Source organism: Schistocerca nitens, chromosome 9 (assembly GCF_023898315.1).
Source record: "Schistocerca nitens isolate TAMUIC-IGC-003100 chromosome 9, iqSchNite1.1, whole genome shotgun sequence".
NCBI classification, from domain to species: Eukaryota; Metazoa; Arthropoda; class Insecta; order Orthoptera; family Acrididae; genus Schistocerca; species Schistocerca nitens.
This window is the reverse complement of record NC_064622.1, coordinates 248,513,243-248,537,389: the sequence shown is the minus strand read 5'-3', so window position 1 is coordinate 248,537,389 and position 24,147 is coordinate 248,513,243. Positions and strand designations below refer to the sequence as shown.

At 42.0% G+C, this 24,147-nt stretch overlaps 1 protein-coding gene across 1 annotated transcript; it reads right to left on the bottom strand.

The window, feature by feature from the left end:
• Positions 1–463: 463 nt before the first annotated feature.
• Positions 464–15,739, bottom strand: LOC126203362 (cuticle protein 19-like). Its single transcript, XM_049937659.1, has 3 exons — positions 15,542–15,739; positions 8,595–8,768; positions 464–1,111 (listed from the first exon to the last, which is right to left on the bottom strand). Exons 2-3 carry the CDS (start codon positions 8,766–8,768, stop codon positions 866–868), a joined length of 420 nt encoding a protein of 139 aa, XP_049793616.1. The 5' UTR covers positions 15,542–15,739; the 3' UTR covers positions 464–865.
• Between the last annotated feature and the right edge of the window lie 8,408 nt (positions 15,740–24,147).

Genomic DNA, 24,147 nt, shown 5'->3' with positions numbered 1-24,147 from the left:
TTCCAATATTCTGTGTCACATTCTCAATCTCTCAGAAGTGTCTCATGGAGTGAGGGCTTGTGATTCCGTTGATCGCGATCATTCCGTCGGATGAGAACGTTTAGCCTGACGACCACCTTGGTGCTACTTCATCGTAGGCTATGCGCAGGCACCAGGTTTCGCTCTCTTCCCTCTCTCATCATCATACAACGAAAACATGGTAGCATAGTTCATACGCCTATTAAAGTCACCTACAATCAACAGATATATGCGGGACGCAGCTCCCACATTTAGAAAGGAGTCATACTGCGGGAGGGAAAGAAAAGCGTTTCCAATTTGATGGGTGAAGCCACAGGTTGGGTCTCCCGCTCATCCATGGGCTATGATAATTGCTGTGAGGATGTTTGACACAGCTATAAAGACAATGTAACACTGGCTATTTCAGTCAACGAATAATTTTATTTCATGTCGCATTCTACAAAATTTGAAAAAGATATTAGAACAATATTTACATAACATATTCTGTATGTCAAGAACATTAACACGTTGGCTGAAAAAATGTACAACAAAATCTGTATCTATAGACACTGTTTGCAATGGAAACCGGTAATCAATTCAGCCCAGGGAAACAACCTGTGTCGTGCGTAAATCTCTGTAGTTGTTGCACATCTCTGTAGGTGCAGTATTCGACCAGTACGAAAAACTGCAGAAGATGTCTGCCGGGAGCAGCATACTTTTTTTCATTTCCAAGTGAAAGAAAGACAAGTGCATCAACACCTTCACCATCTGGATGACTAGGGACGTAGTCAGATCTCTGTCGCAAGTAGCAGGACTGGCAGAGCACTGCAGCTGCCCTCAGGTGGCTCTCGACCCCAGTGGGCCCGCGCTAGACGTGGTGGTGGTCGAGCAGCTGGTGGTGCTTGTCGTGGTGCAGGGGCTCGGTGCGGCGCACGACCGCGTTGAAGCCGGAGTGCTTGTCGGCGGTGTAGTCGACGGTGCGGATGGCGCCGTCCGGCTCCACCAGCGTGTAGTGACCGTGCACCTTGTCCCCGTCGCGCTCCTCGTGCGCCGACTTGATGTCGCCCGTGTGCAGGTCGTTGACGCCGTACTTGTACGAGTACTTGGGGTACGCCTGCGGGCAGAAGGAGCACGTGAGACTCAATCAGGCAGCACTCGGCATGATGATGAATCGTGTGGTAGGTAGAAACTCCACTAATATTGATAACAAATCAGCCCACCAGGCGACACGGTGACACAGAAAAACGCGAACTTTTGAATTACATAGTGGCAGCTACGTACAGTTGGCAGTACTGCAGAATAGGGGCCTTGAGGTATGAACAGTGTCGCCATTTAGTACATTAGAAGTTAGATTAGATTTTCGTTCCATAGATCCGTGCTGAGGAGATCCTCGTGGATGTGGAACATGTCAATTTTTTTTAAAAGCTGAAATAACAATAATAATAGTATGAATATATACAATACATCATTTGTTTCTATTAAAAAATTCGTCAATGGAGTAGAAGAAGTTGGCCACTAGTAAGTCTTTCAGGCTCCTTTTAAACTGATCTTTATTTGTAACAAAATTTTTTTATGTTTCCTGGCAAATTATTGAAGATGAGTGTTCCTGAGTAGTGGACCCATTTTTGAACTAAAATAAGTGCTTTTACATCCTTGTGCAGATCATTTTTGTTCCTGGTGTTGTATATATAAACTGAGCTGTTTGTTGGAAAAAGAGATATATTATTTAGGACAAATTTCATTAAGGAGTAAATATACTGAGAGGCAGTAGTTAGTATACCCAGTTCTTTGAAGAGGTTTCTACAGGACGTCCGTGAATTTACTCCACAAATAATACGTATTACACGTTTTTGGACTCTGAAAATTTTTGTTTGACTTGGAGAGTTACCCCAAAAGATTATACCATGTGACATTATGGAATGAAAGTAGGCAAAGTATGCTAGCTTTTTCATTTTTATGTCGCCTATGTCTGCTAACACTCGAATTGCAAATACAGATTTGTTAAGGTGTTTCTGCAGTTCTGTGGTGTGCTCCTACCAACTGAATTTATTATCAAGTTGTAATCCCAGGAATTTGAGACTGTCAACCTCTTCTATCTGCTCTTCTTCATACTTTATGTATATTCTGGGTGGAAACCTCTTACAGGTTCTGAATTGTATATAGTGAGTCTTTTCGACGTTTAATGTCAGTGAGTTGGCTTTAAACCATTTATTAATATCCATGAAAATATCATTAGCAGATCTTTCTAGAACTACACTCGACATACTATTTATTGCAATACTTGTGTCATCTGCAAACAAAACGAACTCTGCTTCTGGCAGTGTAACTGATGAGACATCATTAATGTACACAAGAAAAAGCAATGGCCCTAAGATGGATCCTTGTGGGGCTCCACATGTAATTTCTTCCCATTCTGATGATGACTGATGACTTAGTTCACTAGTCCCTTGTACTGACACCCTTTGTTTCCTGTTAGCGAAGTATGATTTGAACCATTTTGCAGCACTGCTCATGACACCATAGAATTCTAATTTATTTAAAAGGATGTTATGGTTCACACAACCAAATGCCTTTGACAAAGCACAGAAAATACCTACTGCTTGTAATTTGTTATTTAATGAAGTACATTTTCACTGTAGATGCCCGCATCTCGTGGTCGTGCGGTAGCGTTCTCGCTTCCCACGCCCGGGTTCCCGGGTTCGATTCCCGGCGGGGTCAGGGATTTTCTCTGCCTCGTGATGGCTGGGTGTTGTGTGCTGTCCTTAGTTAGGTTTAAGTAGTTCTAAGTTCTAGGGGCTTATGACCACAGCAGTTGAGTCCCATAGAGCTCAGAGCCATTTGAACCATTTTTTTCACTGTAGATGTAAATAGCCTTCTCGATATGAGAACCCTTCAGAAATCCAAACTGTGTTCTTGATAATATGTTATTTGATGTCAGATGGTTGAGAAGCTGCCTGTACATTACTTTTTCTAAGTTTTTGAGAATTCTGGCAAAATGGATCAATTGAATGACCAACAATGTACGTTTGCAATAAAAAATTTTCTTGAAAGCAGAGATAGCGTGGAAAGTGGGCAACACTCAGTGATGGAGTATGCATGCACTGTCTGGGTATATGCGGCGAAGCAGAACCTGGAAAAACTCCAGAGGTTGCATAACCGCGCCCTCAGGAGGGCACTGCATCTACACCTCGGATTCCCCACCGATGGTCTGCACGCCGCTGCTGAAATCCCGCCCCTGAAAGAGCGTTTCCAAGATCTGGCAAGGCCTTCTATGAAAGCTCTTCCAGATCAGGAAACGTCCTCATCCACTCCCTAGGTCGGTATGACATGTCCTGCGATAAGCACAAACGCCCAATGACGATCTTCGACGACTAAGTCGAAGAGAAAATCCCTATATCCAATTCCTAATCCTCCTCCCTCCCCCATTATACCAATCATCTCGCCAACCTCAGGCAAGTACCAGACGAACACAGAACAATCATCACATCACCCAGACACCCAAAAACTACAGAATTAACCGTACACACAAGTACACAGTGGAGTAAAAGCCGTAACGCTATAAACTGCCCCACACACTTACCCAAACAGGGGAAAGTATTAGATGAGAGTAAGTGGGGGCATCACTATTTCACAAGAGTTCCCGTGTGCAGGTCATTTGGACGTCACACGTGGCACCGAATACAGCAGGAACTGCTATCGAGCTTCTCTGGTGTTAGTTGTGGGGTGCTCGGCGCTCGCCATATTGGATTTCGTATCTTAGCTCGCGTGCTATGGATGTATGCCGTTTCAAGGCAACGGCACTTGGATGATTTATAAAGACACATCGTTCACTACACGATCTGTATAGTTAAACGTCATATAATGACATATCAGCAGTTAAAGCTTTTACGAGATTTAAGTCACAGTATATAGTCTAAAATACCGTTATCTCCAGGTCATCGTGATGTAGTAGTTAAAATCGTGCACTTACGAAAATATTGCAGTGAAAACTAGCAGGTTTGCGTCCAGCTGTTTTTTTTTTTTTCACGTTCGCTTTTCTGAAAGATTCTATGAGTCTCTTATTAATTTAATATTATATACATATAAGAGTGCTCTCTCAGGCGTGAGTTGTCATTGTGAATAATAACAACTTGAGCATGAAACACATAAATGCGAGTAAATGTTCAAAACAAGTTGATCATCTGCTAAAATGAACTACAACTCAGAATAGAAAGCGTAGAGAAGAGTGGTAGATTTGCACTAGAATTAAAAGGTAATTCAGTGTCAGACATATGTGAAGTACAAAGTATAATTCACGAGCTAGTTTGTTTAGGATACTTCTGTGCCAAACAAGTATGTCTTCAAAAAGTCCATCTTTAATCATCAACACGACGTTTTTCCTTATTTTGTTACAACAATTTGTAACAATACTGACGCGTTTTCGAGAGATCCTTAATGTGACGGTGTTTTCAAACAGAATTTATTCATAGAACATGCGTTGCATGATTTGTCTCTTTAAATCGGCTGCTGGAATGGCTATCCACCGTCTTTAATTACAGACCAACCCCTGTAACCAGTCTTCAGAGTTTTTGAGAATAAACTTTTTGCTGTTAAGACGTCTTAATAAGCAATATTGAAAACATACGAGTTTTGTCTAACAAGTATCCGCCTTTTGATTTTCCCGCGCAAAATAGGGACGATAGCATGGTGCCTCAGTACATAGTAAAGGAAATGACCTTTACAGCGTAACCGTGAATTCTATCCCCGCCTTCCAGCTCGTCAGTCGCTGCCTGTCAGTCACTGAGTGAGGTGGTACTCAATGTGTTTGTCTGATTACCGATTCTCTCAAGATGACTGAACATGTTGAGCAAAGATACTGCATCAAATTTTGTCAAAAGATTGGTGATTATCAAAGCGAAACAATTCCTAAGATTCAGCAGGTGTTTGGAGAAGATGCAATGCGTGTACCACAAATTAAGGAGTGTTTCAACCGATACAAAAATGGCCGCACATCAGCGGAGAGTGACCAGCGCTCTGGCAGGCCCCAAACTGCTCGGAGTGCAGCTATTGTTGAGAGGGTGCAAAATCTGGTGATGGGAGATCGCCGTTTGATCGTGCTGGAGATTACCCAAGAGGTTGGAGTGAGTAAATTCTGCACATGCAGTTTTGCGTGATGATTTGAACATGCACCGAGTGGCTGCGAAATTCCTGCCCAAGTTGTTGTCGCCGGAACTAAAAGACCTCCTTTGTGATGATGCACAGGTCCTTCTGGACACCACAAACACTGATCCTGGGTTTCTGAACACCGTGATAACTGGGGTGTAGAGGCACGACCCAGAAATAAAAAGACAGTCGTCGGAATGGAAGCATCCCTGGTCTCCAAGGCCGAAGAAAGCGCGGCAGATGTGAAGCAAAATCAACGTGATGCTCACTGCCTTCTTTGATGTCCCTGTAATTGTGCATCACGAATGCGCACCAGAAGAACAAGCAGTGTTCTCCGGCGACTCCGTGACGCAGTTCGGCGCAAAAGACCAGACATGTGGACGACGAAATAGTGGCAACTGCACCACGGCAACGGGCGTTGTCCCACTTGATCCAAAATTTCTTGGCCAAACATGGAATTACGGCCGTTCGCCAACCTCCCTACTCTCCAGACATGGCTCCTTGCGACTTCTGATTGTTTCCAAAATTGAAGGCGCCACTGAAAGGACCCCATTTTGAGAGTGGAGAAAATGCGTAACTCGACGACGTAGCTGAGCAACATTCCAAAAGAAGACTTCCAGAGGTGTTTCTGGCAGTGGAGGGATTGGTGGGCTAAGTGTGTGCAAGCACAAGGGGCCTGCTTTGAGGGGGATTAGGGTTCCAAACCCGTCAGGTACTCGAAATATTTTTTCTGGGAAAAGGTCGGATACTTTTTAGACAGGCCTCGTACAGTTCGTTGAATGGATTCAGCGCTGCAGTGCTGGCTGTTTGTGAATCAGCAAGTCGCCTCACAGTCGGAAATGTTGGTGAATTAGAAAAAATAGTACAATTTTTTTCAATAAGTTTCGGAATTAATTCTTGCAAACGCTGTAAGTTCTCCCTTACCCACAACCCAGTCTACATGAATGCGGAACTTTACTCGTTTATAAACGACTTAACTTTGAGGTTAACGTGTTAGTTGACCATGATATTATTACACCTGGGAGTGATGGCGCTACGGTCAGCTTATCCCTAGTTTTTATCGTGAGATTTCATGAGGACACGCTGAAACACTTGACAGCACATGCTCAACTCTCTTGAAGTAATTCACGATGCCATGCGTTTTCCTGAGCCACCACTGTACTTGTTAACTGTAGTAACGTCACTGCGTGTTTCCGGTAACAACCAAGGCAAGCCAATTGCAATATCATCGTGATGCTGGTTGCAGTCAGGAGGTGTGATTTAGGTCTGGTTCCACCTTTTCGTATGAATAATAAGACATTTTTACACATTCTTCATCTACATATTACAGTCAGGCTCCACGTTTTGGTATGGAGTGCCTCCACTCGAAATAGTGGAACCGGACTTTAAATGTAATTCAAGATTGTGTTACAATATTTTACTGTTGAATAGACAATACACGGGATGCCCCAGGAGGGATGATCAATATTCAGCGATATGACAGGAACACTCATTCGACGTAAATAACTTCATATGGACATATACCTTATTCTGAATGGTTTCCGAGATAGCGCACATTTAATATAGATTTGTTTTTGGGCTAGGGGAGCGTTCGTTTGTGTCTTGCACACCCAACCTTTTTGTTGTTTTGTTCCAGCGCAACCTACCTAATTGCTTTCAGATTATTTGCTCGGAATGTCTGCCATTAAACTATCCCGTTGAGGGCACAGTCGTCAACTTTGTGTTGTGAGTAAAATAGTGCCAGGCATTGAGAGTGTATCAGAAACAAACGTCGGTTTGATTCCTTTTTCTAGATTTCGACACCGTTCCTCACAAGCTCTCAGATAGCGTGCTATGGTGTATCGCCTCAGTTACATAGACAGAAATGATCATTATGATAAAATAAGAGAAATCAGAGCTCGCACTGAAAGATCTAAGTGCTCGTTCTTACCTGGCGCCGTTCGAAACTTGAACGATAGAGGATGGTTCGATGAACCCTCTGGCCAGCACAAAATTGTGAATTGCAGAGTAATAATGTAGATGTAGATGAAAATGCACAACTGTGTATGTACACTTGGTGGTTAAAATACCGCAGGTCAGCACTAATGAAGAATATGCAGACATGGCGTTTGTTTACGGCTGTGATCTGGAAGTGCTCCTGCTGCTATGGAAGAATACCGTCAGCCCTTTCCGAGATGTACTGGGGTTTTCAGCAGCTTGTGGGAAACAGGTATTCTTCCGACCTCAAATTTTTCTTCAGACTGTATAGTTCAACAATGTGTGCAAGAACAGCGTAGTCCAACTACCAGGAGACGGCGATTTTATGAAATCAGTGTCGCACAATGTGTCAAGAATACGTATTTTTCAATTGTTGCTGTGTACAAGGCATGTTGTGATGTTTATTAACTGTTGTGTACATGTGTAAACCTGACAATGTAATGAATAACACAGAAAATAAATAACAATGTCCATTAAAAATGTTCTATCTCGAAAATCATTTGAGATAGGGCACACGTCTATATGAATTTATTTGCTTCAAATGATCTTTCCTGACATGTCCCTGAATATTGCCCGTTTCTCCTGGGACACCCTATATTTTCCGATTGCCAGTAGTCGTCTAAGATAGCTTCTATGTTATCTGATGTCACAGTTGTAATACGTTATGAATGGTTTTAAGACTCGTGAACATGATCTAAAGATCGAAACCAGAATTATTTATGAGTCACACGAGATGGTTGAAATATGGCGTTCTTCAAATACGAGCTGTGGGACACCAGCTGGATAAAATGAAAGGTAATAATTTCACTTGCTCTATTTATGGAACCCTTTATATCTGTCCGTTAAGATGAAGAATGAACAGCCACATACATTCCAAAATACTGTCGCATAACTCTTGGATTGTAAAAAGCACGTAAATGTGGACTGCTCAGAAGAGTATTATGAAAATGAATGAATGAGTGAGTGAATGAATAGATACTTGGCCACATACATTCCAAAACACTGTAGTATAATTCATAGTTTGTAAAAGGCATATAAATGTGGACTGCTCAGAAGAGTATAATGAAAATGAATGAATAGATAGATACTTTAGTTGTGTGCGAAAGACATGGCTCTTATGAGCTACAAAGTGGTACATGAAATTGAAGAAAGACTAGCGTTTACCATCCCGTCAACGGGAAGGTTATTAGGTTCGGAGCACAAGCTAGGATTGACGTCGATGGGAAAGAAAGTAGACTGTGCCGTTTGAAATGGAATGGAAATCTGGATTCCTGGAAGGGGATGTGAATCGCCTTCCTCCCGAATATATAAATCCAGCGTCTTACCATTGCACCAACTCGTCAATAATCCATCTGTGACTCAGTTATATATAATGAGAGTATTTCGATTTCTATGAAACGTATAGTGTCTGTCCTCCATTGTTCCTGCTGTACGTCATCTCAGTTGGAATCAGATGTCGCTCAAGTTGTCGTACTCACGTAGTAGTCGTACTCCTGGTGATGACTCTGGTGCCCCTCTTGCTGGAGATTCTCGAGTCCGCCGTAGCCGATTTCCTCGCCACTGTAGCCGCCTTCGTGTCCCGGGAATGGGGCTCCAGACGTAACAGAATGGCTTCCAAACAGGCACAGTGCAGCGAAAATCAGCCACGTCATCTGTCGGCATACACATATTGTCACGTTCATTTGGTACATAGTTATATCATACAATGCGACTTTTCATTATATTTATTCTGGGCTGGTGTTAATTATCACCGTCACCATTCAGACTGGAGGTCAATACGGAGATAAAATGTCACCCGTTACGCATTCATTAAAATTACGAAAATTCTCACACTTATTCTCACACTTACGGACTTCACCTAAAGCTTAGGGTTCTATTTCGATTTTTATGATGCCGTATTTTTATACGATTCTGAAAGATGGACGTTAAATATGATAACGGCGAGGAAATATGGATTTACGGGAAAATGCTTAAAATATTTAGGACAGCCAGAGAAGAGAAACATACTCAGAAATGTTGGGAAGAATACACAAACAACGTTTAAAACAACAAAAATTATATATCTAGAGACTATCTTGTGGAAAACCAACTATATGCCTCTACATTTGGTAACAGGAGGGAAGGTTGAGGAAAGAGGAGAAGAAGACGAAGAAAAATAGCTTGCTTGTATATCACAAAGCGGTGGCCAGGATTATCAATCGCAGATCAACTAATACTCGTACATGCTGTCGTCCGTAGAATAAATATGCATCGTGTTGTCCTCAGCATCCATTAACGGATATGCAAAAGATGAAGAAGAGGAAGAAAGGCCTCATCAGCGACAGGCAGTTAACAACGAACAGGAAAGTTGGCTATATGAGTAAATTACAGTTAGAGATACTGTAAAATGTAAACTTTCACGGCTGGAATTGTCACAGTTAATAAAATATTCCGGGATATTATGCCATGGTCGAAGGGATTTCACTTTAGAGCCCAACGTTTCGTCCCCATCTGCGGAGGACATTTTCAAGGGGGGATCGTAGCTTAGTTGAACGTCCGACTCACACCCTGGCTCGCTACTGCAGGGGTGTGAATCGGAGTTCCAACTAAGCTACGATCCCCCTTGAAAATGTCCTCCGCAGATGGGGACGAAACGTTGGGTTCTAAAGTGAAATCCCTAAATCCCTTCGACCACGTAATAACAGCTCGGAATATTTTATTAATTATGAGTTAGAGAAATACAGTCTGCCGGAAGAGAACGGAATTACCCTTATACTCCGCAGATGCTACGTCGCTTGAAATAATCTTCTTTGTGCTAACTCCGTTTGCATTTTAACTTGCAATTGTAAGTCCTTTGGCTGCACTTGAACATCAAGTAACAATTATTCACTGTGCAGTGACCAATAAACATGGTAAATATATTTGCTGTTGGTAGATAACTGTTTCGAAGGCAGTAAATCACATGTATAGGTAGAGAGCGGACGTCATTTAACGCCTGTCAACAACAAGGTATGAAGGACTTGAATTCGGACAATGTGAACTAGTGAATATCGTAAATAAATGCAAGTTCTCACGCTTTGTTCTCCATAATATACACTTTTTTCAATACCCGTACACAGAGTGTATTTATCGACCTACTTTTTAATCCAATAACTTACAACAAAGTATGTTCAAATGTGCTCGTACAGCGGAAGGAACAAGTCACTAAGTTAAGAGTCGTGGAGGCGAGCAGAACCACATGGAATCTGTTTGGTGTACAGTGGTTATGGGTATTGGTCAGGTATGGCTCGTTGGCTTAGAGGTTAAGTGACAGAATCTGCATACAAAAGTCAGCAGTTCGATCCCTGGAGTCCGCAGCTCGTGGTCGTGCGGTAGCGCTCTCGCTTCCCGCGCCCGGGTTCCCGGGTTCCATTCCCGGCGGGGTCAGGGATTTTCTCTGCCTCGTGATGACTGGGTGTTGTGTGATGTCCTTAGGTTAGTTAGGTTTAAGTAGTTCTAAGTTCTAGGCGACTGATGACCATAGATGTTAAGTCCCATAGTGCTCAGAGCCATTTGAACAATTTTTTTGATCACTGGACAATCCTAGAATATTTATCAGTCACCTACCACTTCTTTCACCTCTGGAAATGTTACTGTTACACATTCCGAGTTGTTCTGAATCCACGGTATATTTTAGATGTCTCTACCACCAACCGGCTCAGTTTCAAAGGTCGGAAGAACGCCAATATCTACCTGCTCAAATAGGACCACGCCTTTATGCTGGCCGTGGTGAATGTTGTTTATAGGTAGTTTCTAGCAGCCGTCTGAACGAGTATCGTATTAATTCTAAATCTCCGCCTCCAACTGCACACAAATAGTGGAAAAAGGAAAAAGAATAATGAACAGAGATTAACAAGTACTGCAACTGCAGACTTAACCACTTGTTTCAGTTTAGAGACGTGCGACAGGAATATCATTTGGCTTTAAAAGTAATGTAACAATAAATTAGCGTACAGTGTCTGTAACTGATGCTGCTAATGAGATATGAGATAACTGGTTTTAATACTATTGATGCAAGAAGGTTTAATCATCACTATTTGTATGGACAGGAGACATGGCGCAGAACTGTTTGTTAATCACCAGAGAGTGCACCTAACACTCTGCATTCAATCTAAAACTTCTTTGTGCCTTGTGGATATACAGTATGTGACAATGCCGATGATGTCAACATTGGCGGCCTCACTGGTGGTACTCTAAACGATCAGACAATGACTACAGATTTCACTTTTTTGTCATCATTATCATAATCACAACACGACCCTGCACAAGCACTTATCAGTGGTCGACATTAAAATAAGTTGCCAAATGAATGTATATATGTACCTGGGAGGATAACTATGAATGTTATAGCTACTTATTGTATATTATGGCATACGCGGCAGTATTTTACCAAATACAGCAACGTGTGTAGAGTAGATTATTCTTAGTGCTCCGTTTTCTACTTGTCTTCAGTATATCAATAGCTCCAACTATTTTAACCTGACTCTACCTCCACACAATGCAGTGCTGATCACCAGATATAAGCGTGCTAGATACTTTAGAATAGGTCGAAGGAAGACATTTCCACTTGTATTTTACCCGTGGCAGCCATGCAAACATTGACGCAAGAGATCACTATAGAGTACAGGATTTACTACTAGTTATCTAGAAAGTCATATTAAAATGTGGGCTATAACCGTGGGAATAATGTTAAGAAAGAACAAGAAGGGAAAAAGCAGACTGCATTTATTTACTTCTGCCACCGACACAAGAAACTAGCAGCTCACTATAATTAATATCGTGTTTGATCCTCACAGATTCTCATGACAATAAGTTAATAGAGAGTGCACTGCAAAGTGTGGTCTGTCTGCATCAAACACGGAGGGTAAAAGAGCGTAATAGTTCGCTGGCTGATAAGAGTGCAGAGGGTAATTTCATACGGTTGGTAATATTGCCAATGGGGTTCGAATGTGATGTTTTAGTGTGTCTCCAACGAGAAGGAGAAGCCGTGAAGTGAGCGTCCTCCTCATTTCGTTTGGAAGACACAAAGTAAAATATATTTTTATATTCTTTGTAAGTTTTTGAACCAAAAACCACAGTTCCTTTGAATGAATTGTCGAAACAATGTTTTTAGCTGACTATCAGGATAAAATACACTTACATTGCAACAAAATAATACGTCGGATCTCTTTCTCTGAATCTTGCTGGCATCGATGTGCGATTGTCTAAAAACTACCCAAGAGGCCAAGCGTATGCAACTGCGAAAAATCCGAATGGTGTTCCAGCAGAATCTGATGAGCGGGCGAATAAACTGAATCTGAATCTTCCGACCAAAGAGACAAATGGATGAACCGAATACAGTCGAGTCTTTCGTAAAAGAAGATTTCGAATACCGCGAGACCTATTGTACGAGTTCACGCAATTGTTTCTCCTTCCTCGCATCAAGGTAAAGAAGGGAAAGTTCAAAAGAGCGGAAGACCTATCCGAAAGTCACAAACTATATACGTTTCTCATTAAAAAAAAGTGTTTAGAAGAAAAAGAAAGAAAAAAACGGGAGCAGCAGGACGCAAAATTTGAAACCTTAGCAGAAGGAACTCTAAAAGGCGAAATCAGATAATAAAACCGTTAGCAAGGGGAAAAAAAGAAAAGGGAGTGTGAAGAGTGTGATGCAAGTTGGCAATGTTGACCGAACACTTTGTTGAAGGTAGGCACGAAATATCAGAAATGACGATGAAGAGAACGAATTGAACACTTGCTCAGGACTGGGAGCTCAATGTATGATTGGGTATGCAAGGAGTCGTGGTATGAAGAATTCTTCGCTTATGAAGGCAGCGGCCCACTTATATCTGGCAGACACTAGTGCGTACTCCAACAACGTTGTTATACATGAACATAAAGCATCTTAAATAATTTTAGAATACATTGAAATTGAATAGGAAGTGTAGGAGGTACAGAAAGAACACAGTCCTGGAATGAATGCGCAGTTATATGGAAACAAATTTGTCCTCTACCGTTTTAGACATGGAGTAGTCTACGAAGTGTTACGAAGAGAAGCTCATACAGTGTAAAGCGCAGCGCCCTCTCTTGTGAGACAGGAAGACAAATCAGAGCTGTATAGAATCCTTACGACGGATTAACACCCGTAGTTGGTGCACCGAACATCGTCAGTCGCCCCCCCCCCCACCCCCCCCCCCCCCCCCCCGGAGATTCAAGTCCTCCCTCAGGCATGGGTGTGTGTGGTTGTTCTTAGGATAAATTAGTTTCAGTAGTGTGTATGTCTAGGAATAGATGACTTCAGCAATTTTGTCCCTTAGGAATACACACACATTTGAACATTTGAACACGGTCAGTCTGGTTTTAGGCGTCTTGTCACTGGTGTAGACAAATAGTGAGCTGGTCCGCAGTTTCCGCCTCAGAAAATACCGTACACAAACTGTTAAAATACGTACACACAGAAAAAGGTTATACAGTTGTTGACAGGTGGCTCACACTACATCCCCCGGAAAACCCCCTTTATAAGACCCACTTTAGACGATCGAATTTGTTGTCTCACTTGAGTGCTCGAGACAAGTCAGCCTACTTACTGCAGCGCCCCTGGTGTTTCATTTCTGTACTGAGTCTCGTTTGTGTGGTGTGATCACCCTCGTCAGTCCCCAAATTCATTGCGTTTTGAGAGCTTTCTGCTGTGCAGTTTAGCAACTGAACGGTGAGGGTCGTGTTATGACGGACTATCTCTTTTAAGGAAATATTGAAATATAGTAAAAAAGGTAGGTATAAGCAATGATAATAGAGTTCAGTTCAAAATGGCCCTGAACACTATGCGACTGAACTTCTAAGGTCATCAGTCCCCTAGAACTTGGAACTAATTAAACCTAACTAACCTAAGGACATCACACACATCCATGTCCGAGGCAGGATTCGAACCTGCGACCGTAGCGGTCGCCCGGTTCCAGACTGTAGCGCCTAGAACCGCAAGGCCACTCCGGCCGGCAATAGAGTTCAGTAATGTCCAATCGAAATTCATAGTGGAAGTTCTTGTCAAAGTCCGTGTGGTAAATTCTCTACACTCCTGAGATGTGAAAGAATAGGGTAAGAGTTGCCCAAAAGTTGAGAATAAATGCAATTCTTTGCTCGAGAAAATGTATACTCGCGAACACAACAAACAATATTTAGAACGCAGTAAATGGCACGTTTTTACATTATGCTTTCTGTCCTGTTTTCTTGATACTTGCCGAATGTTGTCGAAAATTGTTTTTCTCGCCAAATAATTTCGAATTTTTCGCTCTTAAATAATTGTCATTAAAGCAGGTTCATGTATCTGCGTTTCTATTTGGGCATAGTGAGGCCTTTTTTCTTTGAAAAACGTAAATACCTTTTTATTTCCCGGTTTTTTGTCTTTCTTGTTGAACATAGAACCAAGACCTCGTAGAATCTTTTCAATGTTTCACGAAAACAGAGGAATCAACACAATAAAGATTAAGAAGAAACGAATGCACAAATTCATTTCTGTAGGGTGTCTCACGAGAAACTGCAGTATTCAGGGTATGACAGGAATGATCATTCGAAGCAAAAAAGATTAGTAAACGTCGGCTCTAAAATGCATACCTTAAGGGCTACGAGCGTTTCTTCACCTTAGATACCGCGAAAGAAATGTCTTCTACTGCAAGCTCTTTGCTTTCCACGTTTTGAGAGGTGGTAGTATGGACAAAAACAAGAAAAAAAGTCCAGTAAACATGGGCTCTGCAGTGCATACCTTAAGAGCTACGAGCATTTGTTCATCTTTGCTACTGTGAAACACAACTCTACTACTGAAAAAGTGTGTATAGCTCTTAAAATTTGCGCTTTGGAGACCATGCTTATTAGACTTTTTTTGTGCTTCGAATGATCGTTCCTGTCATACCCCTGAATACTGGCCATTCCTCGTGGGACCCCTGCATAACAGGAGTGAGCTCGGCCAGAATAGGTTAACTCCAGACGTCAGCAGACGCCCCCACAGCCACTTCTTTCTGCGCTTGCACAGTGTGCAGCACAGTTCGAAATTAGAACTTCACACTCTGCAACGGTTCATGGATCAGTGTCCTCACAGACACATACGCGACGTGGTTGGCTTAAGATTTACACGTGGGGCGAAATGTGCACGGACATCGAGTAGTCTTTTTGACCAGAAGGTCGTTCATCTAAAACACGCGTAAGGTAAATGACGACTGCGGCCGCAAAACGACATTTGGCTACATAAATTTGCCAAATATTGAGGATGGCGGACCCCGTAGTAGTTCGGACAGACGTTAAGAAGAAGAGGCCTAAAGGGTTTTGAGCACGATCTGAATGCTGTGAATTTAGAGCAAGCGAACACCTAGCAAGCTAAGAAGTACACATTTTTCTCGCAGCCTTGTTACCTACAATGACTAACAGATCGTCTGCGACTCACCTTGAAAGTAGTGTGCTGGTGCTGTGTTCCCGGGACCCCTGTGAAGCTCTGTCTGCGGTAAAGTGTGTGTCTTTGGGAGGCGTGCGTCCCTATATAGCGGCGGCAGACGCCAGCCTCCGGGAGAGTGCGCCGGAGAAAGCGGCGCCTTCCTTCCTGTGCGGTAGCGAGCAGCGGCCAGGTACAGCCGCCGGTACGGAACGCGCCTGGCACGCACCGCAATCTGTACGCTCCGACGGGGACCCCGCGTTCCTTCCTGCGCCGGACACAGATAAGAGCTGCGCTGCGGGTCGCCTGGCTCGCACGCTTTTCCTCACCTCGAGACGTGACGGCACAGCAGGGGATTCGCTGTTCTTTCTTCTCTTCTGACGGTCAAGGGTAGCGTGGTATCGATAGCAACGATGACACGGCCTAAGCGCAAGTTAAGTTGGCACTACAACAGACACCGACAACAGCGCCCTCTAGCAGGCGCTGTTGAGGTCTACGAGCGCCACTGCAGATTCAGCCCATTTAATCAAGAGCAGACGGCCGGGACACTTCGCTTGCTATTGAGACTATGTACTACTTACGACGAGTCTAAGACTTCACACCTCATTGCAAAGTTATGTAACCATGTATTAACTTGTTTTTTACCTATAGTAAACATCTACAAGTTGAAACGCAGTACAGTCTTACCTTTTCCTGCTCCTACTCACTTCCTACATTCGGCCAACCTTTCAGTTTTCAGGAGCAGACCCTTGCGCCGCCTTCCAGGCGGGATACAAAAGGTAGGGAGAGCGAACCACATCTTACCAAGGATTCGCCGGGAAGCCCTTACACATTCTCCGTACAGTTCCGATTCTCTTCATGTGATTTCCGTATTTTTTGACCCTGAAGCAAGACTTTTGTGAACGTTAATTTGCTTCGGACACCTGGGTATAATCATAATTCCGCAAGAAGCCGCAAACATTTTTCTGTGAAGTCATTGACCGCCTTGTCTCACAGTGCGATAAATGTATTAACAGTTTACTTCCTTTTTTTTCCATCTGTCTCGTTTTTATTTCACCGTCCCTTATACATAACTATACTACTCAAGACAGTTTCTTAGGATTCTCGGGAAGAACAGTCTTTCCTTAAAACAAACGGCATATGAGACGCCAGTGTTTTCTATTCTGCTCCAGCGATTGGTTTTTTTACCATTGATATGTTGATATAGGCCATATGAAAATGTGACAAAGGTCCTCAAACAACTTGGCCGGCAATCTGTAAAGTCGACGTTATCCTGAGGTTAGAGACTCGATAATAACGTGCTGTTTGTCACGCACAGTGGTAGTTACGTTGCACACAGCCATGTTACACGCTACATTTTGGAGCCCTCTAGCGGCAGACGATTGCAACTTCCGTCAGCGAAGTGGGAAAGTCGATTGAGTAGTATGCGTGACATGTGATACATCAATCCATATTGACAACGGAATAAAAAATTCTGGAGAAGTACTTTTCAGCATGCTTCCGCAAATCCTGGGGGATGGAAGTGATTGGAAACCCGCTCTTCCAAAAAGCGAGTCTAGTGCCTTTAAAATGGCGCCATCTGTTTTGAAAGGGTCTACAAGCACTGGAAAGAACTTTTTTCCTGTGGAATGGACAAAGTCTACTGCATCGAACAAACCTAATACAGGCTCCCTTAAGCGAAAATCAAAGGAAATTATCATTGTGATATCTGACTGCAAGAACACTCGTGAAGATTTGGAGTTTGTCATACAGTAAATATCTAAGTTCAGCGCTAGAATCGATATTAGCTCTTGCAATCAATAGTGGAAGCCTGAGTGCAAAACTGATTTAGTTCTGGATTGTGGGAAACCGCAGCCCACCTGTGAAAGAAACCACATACGAGACGTTAGTGTGGTCTGTACAGCTTGTAATATTAGTAATTTTCGCCTAACAAACATTAATATACGATCAATAGTACACGCCTGATGGCCTAAAGTTATTGAACAATTGTAAAGTAAAAGAAATGAACCATCTCATAGCAGCGACAGAATCTTTTATTCTTTATCTTTGCCGTTCTTGCGCGGTGCCTGTAAATCTCTATGAACATGTATCGATTAATGATATAAAAAAGAATTCTGTTGTTTCAAGACAAATGAGGCATTGGGCGCCTCACTTTTTACTGTTTGTATTCCATGAAAGGCGGACGTGGACTTGCTACGTTCCGCAATGATATTTTATATTTTATGTGAAAATATTGAGTGAATATGCTAATTGTTACTTTTCCAGTCAGAAAATATGTAGTTTCTTGTAAATCATTACGAGCAGACAACATCAAGAGGACATTTTAAATGTTATGTGTAAGGTATTTAACCACAATGGTCATCTATTGTAATTTGATATGAAAAGGTACGTATCATTAAAAAAAAGTGTGTTAAATATAAGTGTGCTTATTTTAGTAAATTAACCTTGATGATTTCCATCTCCTTATTTACTTGAATGATAATTATTTTGTGTTAATTCATCAGCAGAAATTACGATCGCGCTGATGGGCCGAACGCAGAATCAGGCAGAAGGAACATTATCGTTTTCCTATTATTTCTGAATCAATTCTTTTTTTAATTGTGTAGTGTTGTATTTGTTTTAAAGTCTATAAATCTTCTGGTCCCTTAATGTTGTTCCGGGTATGACTACATCGCGACTATAAAAATGCACAGAAATGATAATGTTTCTTCCGAACGATCTCAAATATATCAATATGCTGCTCTCATTCAGGTACTTAATGCTCAACGTATCTTATTATAATAGTGTAATCAATCCCTGACTCTGTTGCCAAGTGTCTCACCAAAATATTCACTTTTTCGACATTTTTCAAAAAATAAATAAATAAATAAATAAAAATAAATTAAATTAAAATTCTTTTTGTTTTCGCCCCCCCCCCCCCCCAAGAGCAACGCTACAAGCTCCAGCGACTGGAGTCTTCACCACGTGGACAGAGAGCGAACGATTTCTGAGACAAGACATTAGGATTGTAATAAATTGCTATAGACCATATGAAATTGAGGAAGAGGTTCCCAGAGAACTTAAACATGAATCTGTAGAATAGAGTCGAAACTATTCTCATGAAATCCTTTTAACATCACGAGCGGAGGGTGCTACGACAAGATGATGCTGAGGACTCATCAGCTAATTAACAACAGAAGCCCTGCGATTCATCTAAATTCCTTGTTATAATTGGTACTTTTTCTCATACAATTCCATATTATACGCCAGTGAACAACTGCTTAATAGTAACATAGCTTGTCTACGAATATTCACGGGGGAGACAATGAAAAGAGTGACTTACGTTAAAAGTAAAAGCGTTCTAGGCCATAACAACTGGCCACGTAAGTTGACATAACCACAAGAGTACTCGAATAGGTGTCACTGGCACGCAGCACCAGTTGCCACCTGTGAACTCTTCTGTTGTTGATACAGCATGTTACTTCCGACATTTTTAATACAATTTAGAGAATCGGTTTCTCAGAAAGACTGTCTAACAATTCTGCTGCCCCAGATGAATATCACGATTAATTACTGTGAGACTAAAACGGGTTCTGGTGGCTCGTGAGGCATCTTAACTGTCACTTTTCCATCCTTCCTTTAGGAATGGAATGATATAGATTGTCACCAAAATCACAACGAAGCACCTTTAAATGTGGACTGCAGCTACAGTGAATGTAAAGCTGCAGTATCAGTTATGAAATACCCCAGTCTCTCATATTTGTAATAGATTTGCTACGAAGTACGATTTTTTCTCTATTTTCATATTTTGGGAAATATTAATGCTAATACACGAAAAACTGCTTCACAGCACTATAGCAATCATGAAGGTTTTCTTGAGCTGCAGCACATTTGAAATGTTACGAAAGTATCCTCTTTGCTGTTCTCAGATACATCTTCGTCAATTGTATGTGAGTTTTCAATGTAATTACTGGATTTTGTTGAAGAGAGTTCTCTTCGTATTGGCTAATCTGCTGTTATGTCAAAATTTCTTCGGCCACACTCTGTACTCTTGTTTCGTAATTAGTAAAACTCCGACCTTAACGCAAACAGCCCTCGGAAGGCCCAATGGTACCGACAGGCCTCCGTGTCATCCTTAGCCAACAGCCGTCACTGGGTACAGATATGGAGGCGCACGTGGTCAGCAAACCATTCTCCCAGCCATTGCGAGTTTTCGTGACCAGAGCCGCTACTTCTCGATCAAGCATTTCATCAATTGGCCTCACAAGTGCTGAGTGCACCCCTCTTGACTACAGTGTTCGGCAGACCCGGACGGCCACCCATCAAAATGCTTGCCAAACCCGACAGCGCTTATATTCGGTGAACTGATGGGCACTGGTATTAATTGTGTAAAAATTGGGACTTTGTACAGGCGATGATGACCGCGCAGTTGAGCGCCTCACACCAAACATCATCATCACTGGTGTTACGACTGCGGCAAGGCCGTTAGTTCAATGATCACACATAAGGTCTGATGACTTCTTACACTTATTTCTACTACTTCATATGCTTTCTGCTTGGTTTTGTAGCTATGTTCTGAAACTTTATGGGACCTTCACTGACTCCTCAATGTACGAGTTAGCCGGCCGCGGTGGCCGAGCGGTTCTAGGCGCTTCAGTCCGGAACCGCGCGACTGCTACGGTCGCAGGTTCGAATCCTGCCTCGGGCATGGGTGTGTGTGATGTCTGTAGGTTAGTTAGGTTTAAGTAGTTCTAAGTTCTAGGGGACTGATGACCTCAGATGTTAAGTCCCATAGTGCTCAGAGCCATTTGAACCATTTTTGTACGAGTTAGGAAACACTGACGATAAGTAGCAGCCTTGACTTGAACCCATGTTTTTGTTTCTTTCCTTCTTTTCAGATTTATGAATTACTCCCCTGTCTCCAAACTGATTTACTAAATTTTCCTTCATATTCTACAATTGTAAATCAGAGCACTTTAGATATACTGTGCTTCTTACATATTTATGAATGAAATTTTCAAAAAAGACTAGCAGTGGAGGGATGGCATCGCTATAATTGGTGTTTCAAGTTGTTTGTTTGGGACTGTACGTATTGTCGCAGAGGCGTGCAATGTATGACAGTCTTATTAGTAGTTTAGAAATTTGCATTGGAACTTGACGTACATGGAAATATGTACAGAACAACTGGAGCAACAGTAGATTTCTTGTAATTTTATGAATCATTATCCGACGTCTCAGTCGTTTGTGGGGCACCAATTGAAATAGTACAAATGGTAGTTCTTGCTATATGAAATTGGTTTTAATACTTACACAAATGGAAAGTCGTTCTACGATGTGCCCTAAATAATGTTTGCGTGTCTGATATTTCATAAATTGTCAAAAATACCGAAATCAAATTTTAAACAAGTAGTATTACGTGGAAGATTGTACTGTTATTATTAATACTTGTAATTGTTTATCTATCAGCGCCTTGAAAACTGTGTAGCTTTGTTAAGTAGAACAATGTACTTTTCTATCATAATCATGGGATTGCTGGAAAGAGGAGAACAGTAGTACAATTCTTGCTAATGTGTGGAGAGCAGCTTCACGTAAAAATAATGAAGTGGTATACTGAGAGAAAAGGTTGGTTGCAATACACTGTTTTCATGTCTGTATCCGAGATTCGGCGTCGTTTACACTGCTCATACAGAAAGGATGGCCATAGTCTCTCACCCGAAGAAATCAGACTGCGGCCATCAAAATTGGTGGAGATGTTAGTCCCTTTCTACATGTTACTGTAGTCTTCAGTCCGAAGGCTGGTTTGATGTAGCTGTCCACACTACTCTGTCCTGTGTAAGCCTCTTCATATTCGAATAGCTACTGCAACCTACATCCTTTCGAACCTGCTTGCTCCATTCATCTCTTAGTCGGTGATCCCTTGAGCACAATGTGTCCTATCAACTAATCCCTTCCTATAATCAACTTGTACCACAAATTACTTTTCTCTCCAACTCAGTTCAGTACCGTTTAATTGGTTACACGATCTACCCTTCTAACCTTCAGCATTCTTGTGTAGCACCATTTCTCTAGCTATCCAAGCTGTTTATCGTACATGTTTCACTTCCATACAAAGCTAAAATCTAGACCAATACCTTCAGAATAGGTTTCCTAATACTTAAATCTATATTCGATGTTTATAAATTTCTCTTCTACAGAAATGCTTTTCTTGCCGTTGCCACTCTACATTTTATATCCTCTCAACTTCGGCTATCATCAGTTATTTTACCACCCAAATACCAAACCTCATCTACTATTTTTCGTGTTTCGTTTCCTTTGTTAATTTACTCAGTATCGCCTTATTTAATCCGAGAACATTCCATTACATCTGTTTTGCTTTTGTTCACTCCGCTCAATGACTCTTCCAAGTCCTTCGCTGCCTTTATAGAATTGTAATGTAATCTACAAATCTCAAGTTTTTGTTTCTTCTCCCTGCACTTTTATTTCTTCTCCTACTTTTTCATTGGTTTCCCATACTGTAGGCTCAGTATACACAGTATACAGATTGACAGGCTACCATCCTGCCTCACTCCCTTCTCAACAACTGTTTCCCTTTCATGCCCATAGACTCCTGCTATCTGGTATCTGTACATGTTGCATATTACATTCGTGCCCTCTGTTTTACACCTGTTATATTCGAATTTTCAAAGGTGTAATACAGTCCGCATTCTCAAAAGCAAAAAATATAAACGTCTAATTTATGGATGTCCAACTTATTGAATAGACGAGGGACTTCAGCTGATGATATATATGAGAAGAAGAATCACTACAATTGTATCTTGAGAATGTCTTTATTCTATCACACGAGTAGATACGGTGGCACATTGCAGCCATCCTCAGGTCACAGCACTGCCGAAAGAGTACATGGTTTCCTTGGCGCATTTACTATGGTATCCTTGTTGCCTACAAGTGGGTTACCTTTCATCAGGAGTGTACTCTCGATACCGTCTTGTCTCAAATGCCAACACAGTGTCGAAAATCAGTGGTGGGGCCTGAGGATAGCGATAATGTGCCGCCGAAACTAGTAGTGTGATAGCATAAAGACATTCTCAAGATACAGCTGTGGTAGTACCTTTTCTAGCTATAAACGTCTCCTTAACCTACTCCTAAGAGAACCGAGCGAGGTGGCGCAGTGGCTAGCACACTGGACTCGCATTCGGGATGACGACGGTTCAATCCCGCGTCCGGTAATCCTGATTTAGGTTTTCCGTGATTTACCTAAATCCAGGCAATTGCCGGGATGGTTCCTTTGAAAGGGCACGGCCGACTTCCTTCCCTGTCCTTCCCTAATCCTATGAGACCGATGACCTCGCTGTCTGGTCTCCTTCCCTAAACAACCAAACCAACCTACTCCTAAGATAAGTCGTAGGGTCAATACTGTCTCGTGTGTTCCTATATTTCTCTGAAAACCAAACTCGATTTTTTCCACTCTTCTCTGTTTAATTCGTGTCAAGGTTTTGCAACGATGCCTCAGGGTCTCATACATCCTGCATACCTAGTGTAGTAGTTATTTTTATGACTGTTTGCCCAAGGATATCAGTGGTTTTGAGGGAATGCTGTCTATTCTTGACCTCTTGTTTCGACCTAGATCTTTCAGTGCTCTGTCAAATTCTTCTCGCGGTATCATATCCTTCTCACCTTCACCTTCGTTCTCTTCTTTTCCTGTCTATTTCTTTCAAGTACTTTTCACCTTCATAGCACGTTTTATACAATCTGAATTTTCTGTGCTTTTACTTAAACTTCTGAATGCAACTGAATCTACTGAGTGAAACTTCTAGTCTTTACCATGAGATGAAATTGCTGAGTGATATAGAGCCTACTGCTCCTTTGCTTTTTTTTATCATTACACGGACCTACAGAATTTTCCCTGACGAATACAACTCGAACTTATTCATTCATTACCCACAAGATTCAAGCGCAACGCAATCTGATTGCAGATAACTAACACAAAAGACTGGCCCTGAATTAAAATAGATTTGGAAATTTGTGGTAAGGTCTTATGGGACCAAACTGCTGAGGTCGTCGGTCCCTAAGCTTACACACTACTTAATCTAACTTAAACTAACTTAAGTTAAGGACACACACACACTCATGCCCGAAGTAGGACTCAGACCTCCGACGGAGGGAGCCACACGGACCGTGCAAGACGCCCTAGACGGCTACCCCGCACGGTTAAAATAGATCCTAGCAATAGCCCATACAAGTCACTTACCTCACAGAAAATCTTCATAACACGAACTACAACAAATACAGCAAGCATACAGCGAGCTAAATAAAAAGATTGTAACTACTATAGGCTCTAACTACTAGGCATGTGGTTAGCAAAGGAAAGATTTTGTTGCAGAGCAAACAATGTATTTAGCAGATTTTACTTTAATCATGTGACATCTAGTTCCAAAATTATATAATCATCAATAATTCCATTTGACAAACATTAGCAGATACATCAGTCATCATTTTAGAATCCATTTCCAATCAATACTAAATCTCCATGAAGGTCACACGTCCAAACTGACCGCTCGCGTTAACACTGCTGGCCACCAACACTGCCAACTATTAACTGCCTACCGCGACTCCGTCCAACCACAGAGTCTCTTACCGAGGGC

Excerpts from the sequence above, each read along its gene's own strand:
- LOC126203362 (XM_049937659.1), bottom strand. The coding sequence starts at position 8,768 with ATGACGTGGCTGATTTTCGCTGCACTGTGCCTGTTTGGAAGCCATTCT. Across the intron at positions 1,112-8,594 it reads ACCAGGAGTACGACTACTAC|GCGTACCCCAAGTACTCGTA; the intron begins GTGAGTACGACA and ends TTCTGCCCGCAG.